The following is a 21,122-nucleotide window of genomic DNA, read 5'->3' on the forward strand; positions in this document are numbered from 1 at the left end:
TGGATTGACTGTGAATATGTATGGGTTTTCTTTTTGGAATGATATGAATGTACTAAAATTAGACAGTGGTCGGTAAAGATTGCACAGCTCCTGAAATATACTAAAAACCACTGAATTAGACACCTTAGAAGGGTGACTTTATTGTCTAGAAAGAATATCTCAATAAAGCTGACAATAAAAAAAAAAAACCTTCACAGTTGTGTTGCTTTAGGACAGCAATGCAGGATTATATTATAAGAGATTTTCGGGAGGAAGCAACTATGAAAAATAAAGAAGAGGAAGCAAGAGTAGGCTATGAGAGCCTTTGTACCATGATGCAGAATGGAAACCTATAACAGAAAAGGGGAAAGGAGGATTGTACTGAAAGAGCTGAAATGCAGCTCTCGTTACAGGCTGAAGTGGAGCTCTCAAGCCCAAGTTGCCCATGGAGGATGCCTGCATCCTGCAAAAATGAGTCTGCACTGGTGCCCCTACAGTGATCAGTCATTTGCTGAAAAGCAACCAGGGGACAGTGTGGCTTAATGAGGATGTAGCTTTGAATCCAGACTGCTGACAGCTGGAATTGTCAATCACATGTGCTCTCTGCAGCAGGAGATCTGAGCGATCCATTTCATGGCCATTTACTTCTCACTAGATAATGCAAGCTTCTTTACATAATATATAGGCTGTTCCATGAACTAATTCCCACTAACCACTCTGGGCTCATCTACCAAGATTTCCTCACATTGTATGTTAAACTTTCCTATTAAATATTTATTGCCTTCCTGTCATTGTTATCATTCTCATTACCTGGAACTGTGTTCTATCTCATATTAATATTTCTTGTCATCTCTTCAAGGAGGTATTTGCTCCTCTAAGAAGACTCCAATACTCAGTTAGGGTAACTGATGTTTCAATTAATATCTCCCAAATATCTCATAGCATTTACCACCTCATAGTAATATTATATGTTATCTCTATTCCAGGTAAATCTATGTGTTTCTCAACTCATGGTCTGTGTCTTTTTTGTATTTGAATTCCTAGTGCATAACACAGTGTCTAAAACAGAAGTATCTAACAAATCAATTTCTATTTGGAAATATAAGTCCTTTACATTTATTATGACATTGTTTTTACATGATCTGACTTATGTTATCTTTTGCTTTGCATTTCTTTAGGCTTCCTTGTTCTTTTTGAAAAATTATAACACTATGTAAGACTGATACAAAGATTAAACAAGATATTGCATGAAAGCAACCTAACATATAGTGAGTTCCAGTAAATGAGGCGATGATGGTAGTGGTAGCATAGTCATGGTGTTGTTGGTAGAATCTACAGGAAGAAACAATTTTAAAATTTTGACCCTTACCAGGTATAGTAGGATCATAAAAAGTTCTTCCATAGTTCAAAATATACTTACTTCTTTAAAAATAACTTACCTTGAAGATAATTTGGAAACCATATTTTCTAACAACCAAACCCTTAAGGTTCTTACTCCCTTGCCATGTTTTGGTTTTTCAGTATTATATTGTAGGTAACTAAATTGCCAAGTAGAAATCTTGTTTTCTACTACGTATTCTCATAGGTAATACTGCCGAGAGTAGAACTATACTATTGAATTTTTTTAATCTCTTAAAAACATTTATTTATTAATATATTTAAGAGAGAGAAAGAGAGAGAGAGAACACTCCCACCCACTGATTCACTCTCTAAGAGCCCACAACAGCCAAAGCCAGGAGCCAGGAACTCAATCCAGATCTCCCATGTGGATGTCTCAAGGGCTCAACCACTTGAGCCATCACCTGTTGCCTCTCACAGTGCACAGTAGCAGGAGGCTGGAATAGAGAGCCAAACCAGCAGTCGAACCCAGGCATGCTGACACAAGACGCAAGCCTTCTAAACTGGTGGCATAACCATGCATTAAGCGCTCACCCCCATTGTCATCTCGTTGGATGTTTGTTTGAAAGATCTATTATACTATTGAATTTTTAAAGTGGATCTTTTATCCAAGTATTAAACAACACCTCAGAGAATGCATCCTCTACAGAATCTAGCTCTGCAGCAGGGTCACTCCTCAGGATGCTGCGGTGGGATAGTGTTGCCCCAGAATATAACCTGATTTGGAAATAGGGTCTCTGTAGAAGTAATTAGTTAAGATATACTGGATTAAGTGGTGGGCTCTAAATCAATGGCTGTTGTACTTGGAAGAAGATAGGGCATGCAAGGAACACACAGGGGGAAAGGCCCTGTGCAGGTAGAGGCAGAGAGTAGAGTAACACATCCGCAGACCAAGTAGTGCAGTGATTGCCAGGATCCACACTGGAAGCTCGGAAGAGGCAAGGAAGGAAGAATGCCCTAGGGGAGAATCTAGAGCATTTGGGGAAGGGAAAATGTGCTCAATTTTTTTTCTGACTTCTAGCCTCAAGAACTGTGAGAGAATACATTTCTGTTGTCTTACACTACCCAGTTTGTGGTAATATGTTATGACAGTCCTGGGTAACTCATGCCTAATGCTCAAAGCAGCTCTCCTGGGATTGCCTGGTGGATCTGAGCATGGTGGGGTTGGGGCCCAGGAGTGCATGGGCTGAGAAGCCATGATCAGGCAGAATGGCACCATCCCACCCTGAGCCTGCTGACCCCCAGGCTCTACACACCTTGCAGAGACTGGTAGCCAAGGTGACCAACAGTGACAGCCCCTGGCACGTATACCCACAAGGAGGAAAACCGTGGTGGCTCCAGCAAAGGGGCCCTGGGAAGCAGTGCTCTACCCAAACTGTCTCCTGTGTAGTCTCACATGTTCCTTCTGGAAGTCTTTGAGCCCAAGCATCTGGCACTGAAGATCAAACATCTCTATGCTTGGGCCACAGCCTCACTGTCCTCCACCAGGCCACCATCATTTGCTTTTGAAACTGGGCTTCCGACCTCTTCCTGACCCAGCAGCAATATGAAGTATCATGGCTCCCAGGCCTATGACACCTTTGCTGTTATCTTCTACCTGATGGCAGGAGCTGGACAAACTTCAATCTTGGCCATGTCAGCCAGCCCCTCTGCGCCACTCCCCTACAGAGGCAGGGGAGCAGGTGCAAGAGCTGCTCTTCAGATGGAGAAGAATGAGCGCTGCCAAGCAGAGTGTGAGGTCATCTCCCCTTCCCATGCGCCCCAGCCTACACACACCCTCGTGGAGCCAGCAGCCCTTTCTTCCCCATCTCTGCAGATATTCCCCTACCTAGAGGAGCTCTCTTCCCAGTAGATTTCACTGGCAAGACCCTGCCTGTCTCCAGACCTTCCCCAAGTGAGTCTGCCTTTGGGGTTATCCCAGTGCCCTGCTCCTGACACCTGGGATCCACTGATTTTGTGCAATGCACGCTTTAATCTCCTGCTGTTATAGGAAGGGTGGCCCCAGTGGGATTTATTCCAAGTTCTTGGCTCCATCTGAGAGAATTCCAAGCAGAGATGTAGACAAAGTGCAATAATGAGAGCAGGATTTACTTAAGGAGGAAAGAGAAAGTGCACACTGAGATGAGAATGCAGGCAGCCCCATGAGGAGAGAAACACACCCCACACCCTTTATGGCACAGGAAGTGGTGCCCTAATGGATACAGAAGCAAGGAGAAGTTTGGGCAGGGTTCAGGGTGTGTAATGATCTCTGGGGAAGTTTTGTGGCATCTCCACGTGGAGTTCAGAGTACACATATTCATCATAGTGTCTTCGTGGTGGAGGAGGCTTCAGTGCATCATGGGAAAGTGGGCGTGCTGAACTGGGATACAAGGTGGGTGGAGTTAGGGGGTGGGGCTGTGACACAGAGACCCCAGGAAAACTCTCAGCTGCTTTGTCCCTCATAGCTCCCTGCCTAGCCCGCATCACTGTCCCCATCTGCTTCCTTCACATCCCCTGGTGATTACCAACCATGGGTGGCAAGACAAGCTTTCTCCTCTCATGAACCATATGTTTAAGGCCAGAACATTTCTTGGGAAGGCCTGGGAGCGAACAGTGTCAGATCAAGCAAGGTCTGGGCCCTGCAGTCTCACAAGAACCAACATCTGGTCCCCAGCTGTTTCTCGGGGCTGACCCTCTCCTCCATTCATCCTCAGAGGGGCCCCAAGAACAGGCTGCCCAGCCCATGGCATTCTCTGTACATTAGTCTTCAGACTTATCCTCACATGACTTCTGGTTTTACAAGGAGAGGAAATTGTTACTGGGCAAACAGTAGTTGCTCTCTCCACCCTGCCCCTACTTCATGTGCCTGAAACCAGGCAAGAGGAACAGAGCGTGGTGGGAAACCAAGGCCTCCTGGTACCTGCACAGGATCAGAGCAAGAGGGACTCCATCTCCCCCGCCTCTTTGCCTCTTGAAAGGGACAATACAGAACCCAGCAGCAGCAACAAAACCCTCTTGAAAACAGGGACAAGGCCACTGTCAGATTTCAGAAGAGTATGCCATTCCTTTGGGCTCTGCAGGAATCTGCCCATGCTCCTTTTAAACCAGTTGTCATTCCTCCCTTAGTCTCGCCCAGTGGTATGCAGCTCTCTCCCTCCCAGTGACTGGGGTCTTCCTGTGGAACCCAGAGCCACATGATCCTCAAGGGGCTCAGGACCATAGCCTGGCTGGCCAGCCAGTGTGGTGGTCCTCGGGCCTGTGGCACAGGGTATAAGCTGGCCTCACTTCAGGCACAGGGGCCACGGCAGGGCTAGGACACACCATTCCCCACATGGGAACTGGGCCCAGTGTGTGAGGTGTCAGAAGAGCAGTCAGGCTGTAGCCTGTAGACCCACTGTGTCCTCTAGACTGTGATGTAGGGTGACAGCTTGCTACATGGCCCTCTCCCTTTCTCAAATTCCCTCTGGTCTTGCAGAGCTATTGGCTCTTTCTTGTCCAGCCATTACTCTAACTACCCTAATTTGCTCTGGGTCTGGCTCGATTTTTTGACTGGAGATCTGGGGCATAAAAGTAGGCAAAACTTGAAAAACCTTTAGTGTGGATCCAGATGGCCAAGCTGTCCTCATTCAGTTACCATCTTCTTTGGAATCAGGGTCCAGTGCTGAGCTGAAAAGGAGACCAATCCCAAACTCCTCCTCCCTCCCTTAAAGCGATAGGCAGTTGAAGAAAAACGAGAATAGACACTGCTTTTGAGCTCTGGCTTGAAAAGCAGTCATGTGTCTGTCCTACTTTGCTCAAATTGACTGGATATGTCTGGACCGACACCCGTGAGAGTGAAGACCGCATGTGCACACAAGTGAGCTTGGAGTTTACTACTGCGATGCTACACTGTGGCCCAAGCTGACCATGCCACTCTTCCAGAATCTTCTCTCAGGCAAGAAAGGCTGCCATATGATACCTGAACACAAAGCCACAGAAACAAATTAAGTCTGACTTTCTGTAAATTCCTACATGGGGATGGTTCTCTATGACCGTGGGAACCTGGGTGGGCAAGCCAGAAGTCCGGACACCAAACAGGCATGCCAAGGTGTCTTGTCTCACGCATACCTGGAGATCCTGTGGACCATGGGGGGCTTTTGTTAGCCTCCCATGACTCTGGCCTTTTCTCTCTGATAATTCATAATATAAATTCCCTGGTTAAAAGAGTTTCTCGGCCAGCACCGCAGCTCAATAGGCTAATCCTCCGCCTTGCGGCGCCAGCACACCGGGTTCTAGTCCCAGTCGGGGCACCGATCCTGTCCCGGTTGCCCCTCTTCCAGGCCAGCTCTCTGCTGTGGCCCAGGAGTGCAGTGGAGGATGGCCCAAGTCCTTGGGCCCTGCACCCCATGGGAGACCAGGAGAAGCACCTGGCTCCTGCCATCGGAGCAGCGTGGTGCGCCGGCCGCAGCGCGCCAGCCGTGGCGGCCATTGGAGGGTGAACCAACGGCAAAAAGGAAGACCTTTCTCTCTGTCTCTCTCTCACTGTCCACACTGCCTGTCAAAAAAAAAAAAAAAAAAGAGTTTCTCCTAGGGGAAAAAAGATCCTCAAAATTTAAAAATATATGTAAGTAAAATATAAAAGCAGACCTCTGGTATATCAAGTTATACCATACTTTTTTGTTGTTGTAGACATGATATTGCTGTATCTTCTTTAATTTTTATTAAAATTCCAGTCATTTGGAGTTTAATCTATTACTACTCTCCATAATCCTTGTTACATTAAGACTTATTTATGCCATCCTAACTCCTGTTCTCTATTTAGTAGTGTTTTTCCTTTTCCTTTTTTATTTTTCTTCTTCTACTACTTCCTATTGGGTGAACCAAAGTTAGTTCTGCCACTTGTGAAGTTCACAAAAAAAAAAGAGAGGGGCTGGCTCCGTGGCACAGTAGGTTAATCCTCCACCTGCAGCTCCGGCATCCCATATAGACGTCGGTTCAAGTCCTGGCTGCTCCTCTTCCAATCCAGCTCTCTGCTGTGGCCTGGGAAAGCAGTGGAAGATCGCCCAAGTCCTTGGGCCCCTGCACCCGTGTGGGAGACTAGGAGGAACCTCCTGGCTCCTGGCTTCAGAACGGTACAGCTCAGACCATTGCAGCCAACTGGGGAGTGAGCCAACAGAGGGGAGACCTTTCTCTGTTTCTCCCTCTCACTGTCTATAACTCTATCTCTCAAATAAATAAAATCTTATAAAAAAAGAAATTATGCATGTATGTGTTTGAATGGCACAGATGGAGATTTCTTACATGCTAGCTCATTCCCCTTAAAGGCCACAAACCCTAGGTCTGGGCTAGCCTGAAGCCAGGATCCAGAAACTCCATCCAGGTTTCCCATGAGTGTGGCAAGAGTCCAGGTACTTGAGTCATCACCTGCCGCTTCCCAGGTGCATTAGCAGGGGGCTGGGTCAGAAGTGGAGCATCCAGGACTCACACCAGACATTGACACAAGATGCTGATTCCCCAAGCGGAGGCTTCCCCTGCTGTGCCACAACACCTGCCCCTGTCCTATTGTTCTTTTGCTGATGGTTGTTATTACTTACTTTAAAACCATACTTGGGTCTGTTTTTCACAACAATTTCTAACCTTAATCACTATCTGCATCTGCTTTTCAAAACAAACCAACAACTCAGCTATTTTACCACTTCTGGCCCCTTGCCCTCCACCCTTCCATTAGTTTGCTGTCTCAGAATTTCATACCTAAGTTAACATACATTTTTTTGGCCCTTTGGACATTGCTTATTTGGATAGCATATGTTACTAAGTTGCTGGCATCCCTGTAATTCTCCTATTAAGTAGATTTTCTGGAATTATTCATCATTTTGTTGGACTACTTTCTCCAGGAGTGTTTTCAGAGTATGTCAGTTTGTAGTCTAACTTTGAAGCCTTTTATGCCAGAGATCATCTTTCTTTCACTCTCACATGTCAATGAGAGGTCAGCTAGATATTAAAGTCCAGATCCAAATTTCCTTTTTCAAAAAATACTTTGGAAATATTAATCTAGCATACCTGCTGAAAAGTCAAATGTGAATCTGATTCTTGTCTCCTCCTAAATGACCTGCTTTTTGCTCTCTGGAATTATTTCCTTTACTTAAATTTCACTTTAATGTCTCAAAGTATTGCTATTTACCCTGTATCTCTTTTGTTTGGTGCACAATAAGTCTCTTCAGCCATTCCTTAATTGTGGGGAAATGTTAATTAGCAATTTTTCAAATATTTTTTTCTTCCTTTCTAAGACCCTTTTTAACCACATATTGATACTCGGTCTATTTTTCATTCCCTTTAATTTTTCTCTAATTTTTGACATTCTTTGTCCCTTCCTGATGATTTCTGGGAATGTTTCAAACCCTACTCTAACTCATTAATTCATTAACAGTATTCATTCAACCCGTGAATTAAGCTTTTTGTTTCAACGACATCTGATTGGTATATTTTTATGACTTCTTGTCTCTGTTGGTTTCCAGTGTCCTCCTAAAAGCCCTTGAGAAAATGTATCAGGATTGTTGCAAATTCTTGGTTTCTCTGGCTCGTTAGCTCTGCTCCTTTTAGAATGATTTGCTGTGTTTCTATTCACACCTTTCCAGTGCTGCATGCCAGTGTTCCACAGAGACCTCTCTATTTTTCACAGTCCTTTCAGAGCATCAGCTGTAGTTTTTATATACACTCTGGCTTTCAACCATTCTCGACTTGCTCCCGAGGCATGTCCATAATGAGATTCAAAGGAGAGAAAACCCGGTTGCTGTAAGTTCCTCCTCTCGACACTGACTCTCCTACAGCTTCAACAGCACTTCATGTCCTCAAGAGTTAGTCCGATTTGGATTTGTTGTCTGTTCAGCTCAGTAGAATTTGACTAGTGCATACTACCAAACATTTTCCACTAGTTTGTGGAGAGAATGTTTGCTTTCAAGGTAGGGGAGGTACGTTTTTGAGAGGGAGTGATAGTAATGGCCCAGCATGGCACATAACTATAGAAAATGCAATTATTTCCAAAATTTCTTAGAACCATAACACTTTGTGATTATTCCAGCAGTTCATAGTTTTGTTCCTCCAAGGAAGGACCTCTTAATCAGTATGCCCTATATGATAATATTTTAATTTATAAAAATATTAAAATCTAGCTTGGAGTGGGCATTTGGCACAGCCCACATCCCTTATTAGAGTGGCTAGGGTTCAAGTCTTGACTCAGCTCCCCATTCCAGCTTCCTGCTAATACACACCTGGCAGGAAGTAGGGATGGCTCAAGTTCTTGGGTCCCTGTCTCCTACATATGGGAGGCCCAGCTTGACTTCCTGACTCACAAGCGTTTGGGGAGTAAACTAGTGGACAAGAGCTTTCTCTATCTGTTTCTCAATAAAATAAAATAAATTAAAATTATTTTTTAAATTTTAGTTTGGAAGATGTCTTAACTGGCCAAAAATAACTGAAGAAGCCTCTTGAGTTTTACAAAACCATTTTGGATATTGTTGATTTTAAATATAATAAAAAATGTTTAGGCACGGTCTACAGAATAATTTCTGACCTGATTATATTTTATTGCTCTATTAATATTTATTTCTTACCTGACATCTTTACAGATGTCTAGCCTTTTTTTATCTGACATTGACTTATTCAACCAATATTTGGTTTTTTTTCCAAAGATTTATCTATTTATTTGAAAGTCAGAGTTACACGGAGAGAGAAGTTAGGGAGAGAGAGAGAGAGAGAGAGAGGTCTCCCATCTGCTGGTTCATTCCCCAAATGGCAGCAACACCCAGAGCTGTACCAATCTGAAGCCAGGAGCCAGGAGCTTCTTCCAGGTCTCCCATATGGGTGCAGGGGCCCAAGGGCTTTGACCATTCTCTACTGCCTTCCCAGGTCATAGCAGAGAACTGGATCAGAAGTGGAGAAGCTGGGACTTGAACTGGTGCCCGTATGGGATGCCAGCACTGCAGGCAGTGGCTTTACCCCACTATGCCACAGTGCCAGTCCCTCACCCAATATTTGTTGAACACTTACCCCACTATTGTCTTAGCAGGTAAGTGCCCAGGAAAAAAGAGATAGTCCCTGTCTTCACAGAGCACCAGTGTCTCACAAAGAAAAGAGTCTAATGCAGGTAGGTTCTATTAGATCAGGGATTTTTTTTTTCCCTGTGTTGCTTCTAGTGTATCCCAGGCACCCACAAGAGTGTAAACTTTGGTTGGATGTTAAATGAGTAAATATTGAACACTAAGTATAAGTGTGTTGAAGAGAAAGTGCAGGTGTTGTGAAGCATTTAAATGGAGAGCCTATCCTGCTCTGGGGGACTGTGTAGAATTAGTTCTCCAGCAAAACAAGACATCTGATAGAGTCATCCTTTTAGAGTGATTTGCACAGATTCAGGTAAAAACAATAGAACACAGATTCCCTTCAGGCCCTCCTGTTATGCAGGGGCCTTGAGTCGCTCTGGAATTTTCAGTATTGATTTCTGTAAGTAAGAAGCTAGGTGAGTTGCTTAATAATGCCATATGTTTAAAGACATAAGATAAAAATCACAGTTTAACAATGCTGATTGTGTTTCTTACTTCTTCCTGCCCCTCCCCCACATGTTCTTCTCTGACTTGCAGCTGAAGGAGCGTCAGTGCACCCTTGCGATGATACATACTGCGGTCCTTTCCCAGAGTCCGAGCCAGAAGTCAAGGCTGTAGCCAACTTCCTCCGAAAACACAGAAAGCACATTAGAGCTTACCTTTCCTTTCATGCATATGCTCAGATGTTGCTGTATCCCTACTCTTACAAATACGCAAGTATCCCCAATTTTAGCTGTGTGGTAAGTATTTGACCCTGTATATGTATGTCAGCCTTAATGTTTAATGATATTGGAAACACATATTGTGCTTATTCTGTTAAGTATTTTTACATATATTCATTCATTTATTCTTAACAATAATAGGAGGTATCTTATTGTTTCCCCTTTTACAAATGAGGAATCTGAGACCCAGAGAAATAGACTAAGAATGCCCAGCATCATGGCCAGAATTCATCCACTGTTCTAACTCCAGAATTGTTGCTTTTAACCACTATCCTGCTTCTCAAATGTAATCATTTCAAGTCTATTTAAATTCTTACCACAGGTTAGAAGGAAAAGGTCAAGATGGATTTGATTAGTATTATAGCTTGGGTCACATATGCAGAGCTATAATTAAATTTATTGAGTAAATAATTATTCATAAATTATAGTCTGGCTCTCATTAATTAAAAGCAAGCTTTAATTTATAAGCATTATTTGCTTAATGCCACTAAGTCCCTGGGCATGTATCTGACAAGTTAGTACTAAGAATGAACAGACTTTCAGGCGTAAGATTACTTGAAAATTAAAAAGCAGAGTTCATTTCTCTCCTTATCTTGGAAATCCAACAAGCAATTCACTGTAGGGCATAATTCATCATAAAGTAAGTCAGAAAATCCAGAGGCCTATAACGCTCAAAACCAACAAAAACTAACATACAGTGTTAGAAGTCAGAATAGCAATTACTTTTAGGGAAAAGAGGGGTAACATGGTGATTGATCTGGAGTTCCAAGAATGTGTCTGGGTCACTGATGTTGTTCTATTCCTTGACTTCAACGTGGTTACATGAATGTGTTTGGTTTTTGATCCTTCACTGAGCTACAAACTTAATATTAGTGTAATTTGCAGTATGTGTTTTTAGGATTCTTTTCCTCTCCTTCTACCAAATGTGTGGTATCTCTTTCAGTACCGCTTCCTCTGACAAGAGCTGGCTGTCCAACAATTCAATCCCATTCTGACACTGGGTTACCCAGAGTTAGCACCAGATTCTACAGGTTTAAGGACTCAGTCCCCCAAGTCTATTCTCATAGCTGATGTCAGTCTCAAGTAGGTAGGGGATCCCAGGTTACCCACACTTCTGTCCAAACTGGCTACAGAGTCATAGGTTCCCACCTTGGATGTTTGTTTTCTTTCTTCTTCTTCTTCTTCTTTTTTTTTTTTTTTTTTTTTTCATTTGAGAGGCAGAGAAACAAAAATACAGAGAAAACATTATCTGCTGATTCACTTCCCAATTGCCTACAGAGGCTGGGGCTGGGCCAGAGCCCAAGCTGGGAGCCAGGAATGCAATGCTGTCCAGGACTCCCAATTAAGTTGCAGGGACCCAAGCACTTGAGCCATCATCTGCTGCCTCCCAAGGTGTACATTAACAGGAAGCTGGAATAAGGAAGCTGATCTGGGAATAGAACCCAGGTACTCTGATATGGTGTCTTAATTGCTAGGCTAAACACTTCACCTCAGTTTTCAAAAGTTCACTAGAATGACTTGCAAAGCTTAGGAATGTGCTTTACTTACTATTACCAGTTTATTATAAAACACACAACTACAGTAAGAGATGCGCAAGGCAAGGTGAGGAGAGGGGTCAGGTGGGCACTGACCAAAGCTCCCGTGCCTACTCTGTGCTCTCCTGCCAGCACTTTGGTGTGTTCACCAGTGCAGAAGCTCTCCAAACCCCATTGTTTAGGAGGTTGCATGAAGGCCTCATTACATAGCCAGAGTTGTTTGAATCATTGCCACTGGTCATGGATTGGATTTCTGGCTCCTTTCCCCCGCCTCAGAGGCTTGTGATATGATTTGGACTAGCGTGCTAAAGCTACCTAGCGACCCCCAGCCAACAGTCATCTCATTAGCATACGAAAGGCACTCACCACTCTGAAAGTTCCAAAGGAACAGTGTGCCAAGAATCAGGGACAGAGACCAAATACTAGGTTTTGTAGTAGACTACAATGTTCTACTTGAATGAAAGTTTTTATAAAAGAGAAACGTTCCCTTTCTCTTTATCCCTTGAACTCCAGATACTGCACAAATTTGCTGGGATTTCAGAAATTCCTCTGTTAGATGTTCAAGACCTAGAAGGAATGGGGAACTTGAGGAGACTAGGGCCTAGGGAAAGTCCAGAAAGCAACTCTGTTCTTGACATTCCAAGAATTCTGAGGAAATTCCCTGTTTAGGAATACGGTACAGTTTTTATTATATTATTTTATTAGTATTATATTATTATTATAGTTATTTCTGTAGAGCTATTTAGCTGCTCCTGGGTCAATAGCTTTCTTCTTTTTATTTTTCTTGTTGCTGTTGTTGTTGTTTTTGTTGGCCTGGAACCTTAAAAGCCCTGTATATCAATATTTCTGTGGGAAAATGTTCCTAAATGGGCATAATATTTATGTTTTTACAATGAATGAGGTGGAATAACAAATATATTAAAACTATTGGCCAGCGCCGCGGCTCACTAGGCTAATCCTCCGCCTGTGGCGCCGGTACCCTGGGTTCTAGTCCCAGTTGGGGCGCCGGATTCTGTCGCAGTTGCTCCTCTTGCAGTCCAGCTCTCTGCTGTGGCCCAGGAGTGCAGTGGAGGATGGCCCAAGTGCTTGGGCCCTGTACCCGCATGGGAGACCAGGAGGGGGCACCTGGCTCCTGGCTTCAGATCAGCGCAGAGCGCCAGCCTTAGCGGCCATTTGGGGGATGAACCAATGGAAGGAAGACCTTTCTCTCTGTCTCTCTCTCTCACTGTCTAACTCTGCCGTCAAAAAAAAAAAAAACTATTCCGTGAGAACGTTCTCCATATTTCAGATTCATCCTCCCACCATGAGTTCGGCCTATCTTCCCTTTGTCTTGGATCCAAGGATGTGGCATAAAGATAGATCAGTGGTTTACTACCAAAGATGATTTTGCCTCCCAACAGACATTTGGCAATCTCTAGAGACATTCTTGATTATCACAACAGTTGTAAGGGATCTTATTAACATCCAGTGGGTAGAGGGCAAGAATGCTACTAAACATCTTATAATGTACAGGATGGGGTCCCCACAGCAAAGAATTATTCAGTCTCTAACTGCCAATTGTGCCATGTTGAAAAATCTTGGAGTGGGCTAAGCATAAACCAAATCATAAATCTAAGATTATAATTCTCAAAACCTTCATTATTCCCTGAATGTTAACTAGAAGCCATTAAATCCTATTAAAAATTATTCAAAACCATTCCATTCATGAGTAAGAGACTGTGTTTCTGCTAGCATTTAAGCCATTCTTTAAGTTGCTTTAAATACAGAAATATTTAAATAAAAAATATACTCCTTACTAAGCTGAGGACTAGGAGGAGATGGGGGCTAGGTCCTTTCAGACAACTGGAAAAAGAAAATAATGGAGAAAGGAGGAATCACTAAGTATACTCTTTTGTAAGAAAAGATTTACTTTACTTATTTAAGAGGCAGAGTTAGAGACAGGGAGAGACGAGAGAGCGCTTCCATCCACTGGTTTCTTCCCCAAATGGTTGCAATTGCCAGGGCTAGGCCAGGCCAATGTCTGGAGCCTGAGCTTCATCCAGGTCCCCCACATGGTTAGCAACTTTCTGGGCCATCTTGCCATCTTCCACTGCTTTTCCAGGCACATTAGCAGGGAGTTGGATCAGAGTGGGGCAGCCGGGACTTGAACCGGCACCCACCTGAGATACTGGCATCACAGGTTGTGGCTCAATCCACCATGCCTTGACACTGGCCCCTAAGAAAACTCCTTCAAATAGGTATCCAGCTGTTCCACCCTAGAAAATAATTCTTGCAAAAATAGATAAAATTCCTACTCTTCTGTTGAATAGCTTATCAACATGTACCTCTACCTGAACAGCAGAAGTGCTATGACATCAAAACACTAAAACTATGCATATGCTTTGTGTGAAGTAAGTAAAGTGGTTATCTTTTTGTAAAATACATTTTTAACTTGGGTTCCATCATTAAAGCAAAGAGGAACAAAGATCTCCTCACCAGCAGAATGTAGTAATCTTCTAAATGTAGAAATAGCTGCCTTTGCCATGGATATTGCTACACCCATCAGAGGAGATGTTCAAATCTCAGAACATTCTCCACAAAGATGTATCATTATGGTATTTACATTCCCAGTGAGTTCAATAATAAAGAGACTGCCCGCTCCTGCAGCCTGGTCCTTGAATATTCACAAAGGGTGGCATTTGCTACGAAATCTACCTTTTGCATCCCTGAGCTGAAAGAGAGCAGCAGCGTGAACACACACCACCATATTGTCTGGGGTTCTTCAATTAAAGTATTAAATTATTCATAAGCAAATTGAAAGGGGAGCTTTGTATACTGGTTTCAGCATACTTCTTTTCGTTCCCCTGGTCATCCAATACTTCTCTACCTCCTTTTTGAAACTAGGGCTTTTATACCTTCTGGAAATGTTTTAGTGGAGAGTCAGGCTCATTACCGTTCGTGTTAGAATATCCCCTTTTTTAGTAATTAGATTGTGTCAAGTGTTTTCCTAATTTTTTACATTAGTAGGAAGAGTTCCATCTTTGAATTTCTGCATCTTAGTGTACCTGATCTAACAGTGTGAGAAGCTCCTGTAACCTTAGAGGTCATGTTTGAAATTGTTGCTCCCATTCCCAGGAGAGATAGACACATAGGACAAGTCATTCTTACTGAATTGAAGGGTTTCTTAATTGACTCAGCTATGTTGTGAATACCTTGTACAAATCCACTGAAACATACACTCAAGAATCAATATAATTCTTCCTTAAATTTTTTTTTATTTATTTGAAAGGCAGAGAAACAGAAATTCCCCCATTCACTGGTTCACTCCCCAAAATGCCCACAACACTTGGCACTGGGCCATGCCAATGCCAGGAGCCCAGAATTCAACCCAGGTCTCCCACATGGGTGTCAGGGACCCAGCCACTTGAAAAATCACCCGCTGTCTCGGGCACTCTGATATGGGATGCAGGTGTCCTAAGCAGAATCTTAACTACTGCAGCAAATATTCATCTCCAACATGATTATCTTAATACCCCTGCAAAGTCATGCTTACTCAACATGCATATAAAATATATTTAAGTATCTGTTATATACAAGCACATTGCTAAGTATGAGTTAAGTATAAAACTGACAAACATTTTATAATTTGTAGAAATAGGTTTCTCTGAGCTAAAGTGAAGACAACAGAACACTAGATCAGCCTCTAAAAATATGGGTACTTATGCCAGCTCAATCTTTGTGCTGTGTCACCCCAGCATACCCACTTAACCTCACTGAGCCTTCCTTTTCTCATCTGTAAAATGGAACTATTACTGATCACTAGCTTGTTGTGGGTATGAATCAAATGATGTAAATGCATTCTAAAACATGTTGCAAAATAGAGTATGTAATAAGAGTAATATGATGTTATTATGAAATGTAGCTGTTAACTAACATGCCCCTCATTGTTCATGCTGGTGTTTCTGAAAGTTTCAAAGCAAGAATATAGGGATATAATGTCTCTATTTTCCATTACAGGAATACGCAGCTTATAAAGCTGTGAAAGCACTTCGGTCCGTACATGGGGCACAGTACAAATATGGACCTGCCTCAAGAACCTTGTGTAAGTTTCCTGTGTACGTTATATTAGGATCCTCTCTCTTGAACCAATATCCTGTATCATGACTTCCCTTTTAAAAGAAGAAAGTAGGTTCTCCCTAAAGTGAAACTTTCAGGAACTATCAAATTAGCCAAGGAAGATGGAGGGAGTTTACATCTGATTAGTTTTACACAGCTTGATAGAAATCACTGTACCAATTTAAACAAATTCTAAGCAGAGACTATGCTAAGCATGCAGTAATGAGTACAAGTTGAACTGAGATCTATGACAGTAGAAAGTACCAAAATGGGCTCCGTAAGCAATTGTAGCTACTGTGAGGGTGGAAATGGGCCTTGGGATGATAATGAAGTAAATGTTTGAGCCCTGCAATAGCTTCCCTTTTGTTCTTTCCCCACCATTCTTGTTATAAAATACTACTCCTGACCTAGCAGGTGAATTTTCCCTTAAAAACTGATGTTAATTATTTTTTCTATTATATGAAATAAAGAGCCAATGAGTATATGGAAAGAACTTGAACAGAGTCATAAGATGTGGATTGAGTCCTAGTTCTGCCAGGTATGTCATCCTGGCCAAGATATTTATCAGTCCTGGGCTTCCATTTCTACCACTGTAACACGAAAAATTGCCCTGGGTTAGTTGTCATGGCCTTTGGAACTCAAAAATTCATTTACTGTGTTTGGAAATCTAATAAGAAATCAAGTATATCTGACTATGTGTGCATATGAAGGTGAACACACATACTTGCTGTGTGTATGTTTATATATATTATATATGTTGTGACGTCTCATTATACTCCCCCCTGAGGTAGTACATTTCTTGATTTCTTTAATCTACTTGTCATTATATTCCTGATGTCTTACCATTCAGAAGAAAAGCTTAGTGTCCTAAGCCTTCAGAAGAAAAGCTTAGCGTGCCAATTAACATTGTTTGTCAAATAAGTTTATCCTAATAATGAGAGTGTCACACGTATAAGTAGGTTTGTTTTTCCAAGTCCTTGATTACTGGTCTCATGCTGACATTTTTTTTAACTGTTTTTCAATAGTCATCCTGATGGAGGGGAAAATATAGCATTTTACAAAATCACATTACCACCGAATATCCACATAATATATATAGAAATGTTAGTAACATAGTTTACTTTTGCAGCTAGGTACAAAGGCACAATCATAGTATTATATTTGCTGAGAGCTATCTGTTACCATAGAAACGAGCCTGTCACATCACCATGACGTAATAACTGTCAGCACACATTGTCTCTGACTTTGGCTGCCATGACTACTGTTTGTTGTTCCAGTGAACTCTAACCAGAGGGACACAGAAGCCACAACCTATCTTCTGTCCTTATTCAAAGCAAAGGGAATCAGAAGCAGCAGAGTCATTTAACTGTTACCATCACATAAAGATTCCAACTCTAACTTGTCCTAGGATACATTATATTTATTATATTACAACATTAGCATAAAAGGTATTATTATTTGAGTAAATGAACATGCTCTGGAAATGTAACAATAAAATCACATAATAGCAAACTGGATCATATAAATTTCAGAAAAAAGTATACAAAGATTTTTCTTTGAGGTATTTGTCCTTTTAATAAATGACTAAGAGTCCATTATGCTAAAAAGGACATACTAGACACTTTGGGGTGTAAAGATGCAAAATAACAACTGATATATCCTAAGCACTTTCTAGTGTTCTATTAGTTCATATAATTTTCACAATAGCTGTGTGTAGCTCGTATTATCAATGTCTTTTTCAAAAAGAGAGGGACAAGTGTTTGGCACATTGGTTAAGCTGCTTCTTGGGATGATGCCACCCTACATCAGAGTACCTGGGTTGGAGTCTCAGTACTGCTCCTGATTCTACCTTCTTGCTAATATACTCTCTGGGAGGCCACAAGTGATGGCCCAAGTACTTGGGTCCCTGCCACCCACGTGGGAGACTCAGGGTGAGTTCCTGGCTCCTGGCCTCAGCCTGGCCCAGCCCCTAGGTTTGGGCATTTGGGGAATGAACCAGTGGATGGAAGATCTCTGTCTGTCCATCTCTCACTCCCCACTCCTCTTCCTTCACTCCCTCCCTTTCTTTCTGTTTCTCTCTCTCTTCTCTGTCTCTCTGCCTTCAGATAGACAAAAGTAAATTTAATTCTTAAATAAAAAAGAAGCAGAGACCAAGGCACAGGGAAGTCAGGTAGCAGGATTGGATACAGCCCACACCAGCAGTCTAGCTTCGGCACCTGTGCTTTCTCCTGGAGGAGGTCACAGGAGCCGGGAGAAGAGTGTTGCCAGTACAGATTGTTCAGCCATATTAAGTTCAGTGATGTTGAGTGCTATGGAGAGATCCTAAGGAGGGCCTGAAGGGAAAACAAAAACCAGAAAAGAAAATTGGACCACAATCCTTGGCAACCTTCAAGAGCAAAATGTAATAGACAGGTAGAGGCACTAACCAGGCTGAAAGTGGTTCAGGATTTAGGAGCAACATAGAGGGATTCTCTTTTGAATCCTAAAGCAAAAGGAAAAAGAAAAAGAGCATGGTAACCAAGAGGTTATAGCAGAACCATGAGAAGGAAGTGCTAAACAAAAGGTGGCCTTGGAGTGGGCATTGGGGTAGAACAGGTTAAGTTGCCACTTGGGATGCCCACACCCCACATTCAGGAGCCTGCTTCAAGTTCCAGCTTCTGTACTTCTGATCCAGCTCCTGCTGGTAAGTCTTGGAGGCAGCAGATGATAAATCGAGTGATTGGGACCCTGCCACTCATGTGGGAGACCTGTGAGGAGGTCCTAGCTCTTGGTTTCTACCTAGGTTAGCCCCAGATACTATGAATATTTAGGGAGTAAATCAGCAGATAGAAGATCTCATTTTGTTTTCCCTCTCTCTATCACTCTGACTTTCAAATAAATAAACTTTAATGATTATTTAAAACCATACATTATAAAAATAAAGGAGTCTCTTGGTCAATGCAGGTGCAAGAAAGGGAATGAATCCATGAGACAAGGTCCTGGAAAAAGGATTATCTCATGCACAGAAAACACGATAGCAAATGGTATCAAGAGGTGATGCACACAGAAAACAAACAACGCTTTCCCTCTGAGCTAGATGGAGAAGAGGCAGAGGGCTCTGTTAGTAGAGGAAGTGACGGGGGAAAGTGGTAAAGTGAGGGGCAGGACAGAAGAGAATGGAAAAGGTTCTGTAAGTAAAAAGCTATACAGAGGAGCGTGAGCAGCACGGGGAGAAGAAAAAGACATTGTGATTAGACTGTGAACTTACAGGATATCTACCCAGCCAAAGCTTTCTCTAGGGGTGGATGTTTGACGCAGTGGCTTATGTCACCACTTGGCATGCCTGCATCTCATTTTGTAGTGCCTGCTTCAAGTTCTGGCTCATCTGTTTCCAATCCAGCTTCCTGATAATACACATCCTGGAAAGCAGCAGTGATGGCTTCAGTACTTGGGTCCCTGTTACCTACACGAAAGCCCCAGATTGAGTTCCAGGTTCCTGGCTCCAGCCTGGCTCAGCCCCAGCTGTTGCAGGCAGTTGGAGAACGAATGAGCGGATGGAAGATATCTCTCTGTGTGTCTCTCTCTCACTCTGTCTCTTTGCCTTTCAAATAAAATGAAAATAAATAAATAAATCTATCTATTAAAGGACTTTATCTAGCACATTCACATAGAGGTAGAAACTGGACCAAGGGTTGAGGATTGGCAAAACAACAGCAGAATAGAGACAGAGAAGACATGGTTTAAGGATCTGGTGAGAAATTCAATGAAATAATGACCATGACCAAGCAGAGAGTCAAATAAAGCTATATGAATGCAGGGAGGAGTCTGGAAATTACAAACCTGAGACAAAAACCAAATTTAGCAGAAGTTGGGGTATATGGGAGGTAGAAGAAATGAGGCTTTTGGGTCATAGAATTTTATTCTCAACCTTGGAAATGGGGAAGAACTGAAAGATAAGAACTAAAAAAAGAAAAAGAAAAGGGGAAGACATTTGGCCCAAAAACTAAATTGCCACTTGAGATGCCCCTGATAACAGAGAGCCTGATTCAAGTTCCAACTCCTTCCCTCTGGCCCAACTTCCTGCTAATATACCCTGGGAAGTAGCAAGTAGCAGATGATGGCTCAAGTACTTGGCTTCCTGCCGCTCATGTGGGAGACTCCATGTAAGTTCCAGACTCCTGGCTTCAGCTCAAGTCAGTTCTGTCTGTTGCTGACAGTTGAGGAGAGAACCAGCAGGTGGAAGACCTCCCTCTGTCTTTCCTACTCTCTGCCTTTCAAATAAAATGGAAATAAATATTTTTAGAAGCCCTTGGTGTAGGTCACATATGTGTAAATGAAGTGAAGGAGGAGATAAATGTTATTAGAATTGAGGTTGATTTTGAGGTCATCATCCTGGCAAAGCATTAATACTTAGACTAGATCCTCAAAGATGTTAGCAAGTGTGATTTACAAGTCCCATGAGCCAGACGCCAAGGAATAACTTTTAAATCATGCTTTTGAAGGGGTGTTTCATTGAAGGGATTTAGTACAGCTTAGTAAGCAAGTTCTATGTATACATTCAGAAAAATTAGACAGACTGTCTAGTGAAGCTAACTTTTATTTTTTAACTTTTAGATGTGAGCTCTGGGAACTCAATGGATTGGGCCTACAAAAATGGAATACCCTACTCATTTGCATTTGAGTTACGTGACACTGGGCATTTTGGATTTTTACTCCCAGAGATGCTCATCAAACCTACCTGTACAGAGACCATGCTGGCCGTGAAGAATATCACAATGCACCTGCTAAAGAAGTGTCCCCGAGAGGGCCCCAGCAGCACGTCACCTTTCAGAGAAAGATTTGAGCCTCTGCAATAACTCTTTGGTGCTGGTAGAAATTGTTTTAGAAGAGAATGGGGAACAGGCACTGCTGCTTGCAACACCCACACCCCATGTTGGAATGCCTGGGATTGAGTCCATCCTCCACCCCTACTTCAAAACCAGCTCCCTGCTAATGCATCTGGGAGTCAGCAGATGATGGCTCAAGTACTTGGGTCACTGCCACCTATGTGGGAGACCTGGATTGAGTTCCAGGCTCCTAGTTTTAGCCCAGTCCAATGCCGGCTCTTGCAGACATTTGAGGAGTGAACAAGTGATGCTGAAAGACTCTGTGTGTGTGTGTGTGTATGTGCATACGTGCACCTGCCATTCTGGCTTTCAAATATATAAAAAAAAATGAAAACTTTTAAAAAAATAAAGAGAAGTTGTTCGGAGTAAACATATCTATGAATTTCAAAAAATACTTTCTCATACAATTCAGCTCTGTGACAAAAGAAAACAGTAAAAATTAGGGAATAGCCTAATTTGTTAAAAGAGAAAATA

At 42.5% G+C, this 21,122-nt stretch overlaps 1 protein-coding gene across 1 annotated transcript in view; it reads left to right on the forward strand.

Annotated features, from left to right (window-relative positions):
* CPA6 (carboxypeptidase A6) overlaps nt 1-20,618 on the forward strand; it is a 359,484-nt gene extending 338,866 nt beyond the window's left edge. Inside the window, exons 9-11 of the mRNA XM_062189878.1 lie at nt 9,969-10,171; nt 15,685-15,769; nt 20,377-20,618. Of these exons, the coding sequence (XP_062045862.1) occupies nt 9,969-10,171; nt 15,685-15,769; nt 20,377-20,618 (530 nt within the window). The remainder of the gene's footprint in view (nt 1-9,968; nt 10,172-15,684; nt 15,770-20,376) is intronic.
* The last annotated feature ends 504 nt before the right edge of the window (nt 20,619-21,122 follow it).

This window comes from Lepus europaeus, chromosome 4, assembly GCF_033115175.1.
Source record: "Lepus europaeus isolate LE1 chromosome 4, mLepTim1.pri, whole genome shotgun sequence".
Taxonomy (NCBI): Eukaryota; Metazoa; Chordata; class Mammalia; order Lagomorpha; family Leporidae; genus Lepus; species Lepus europaeus.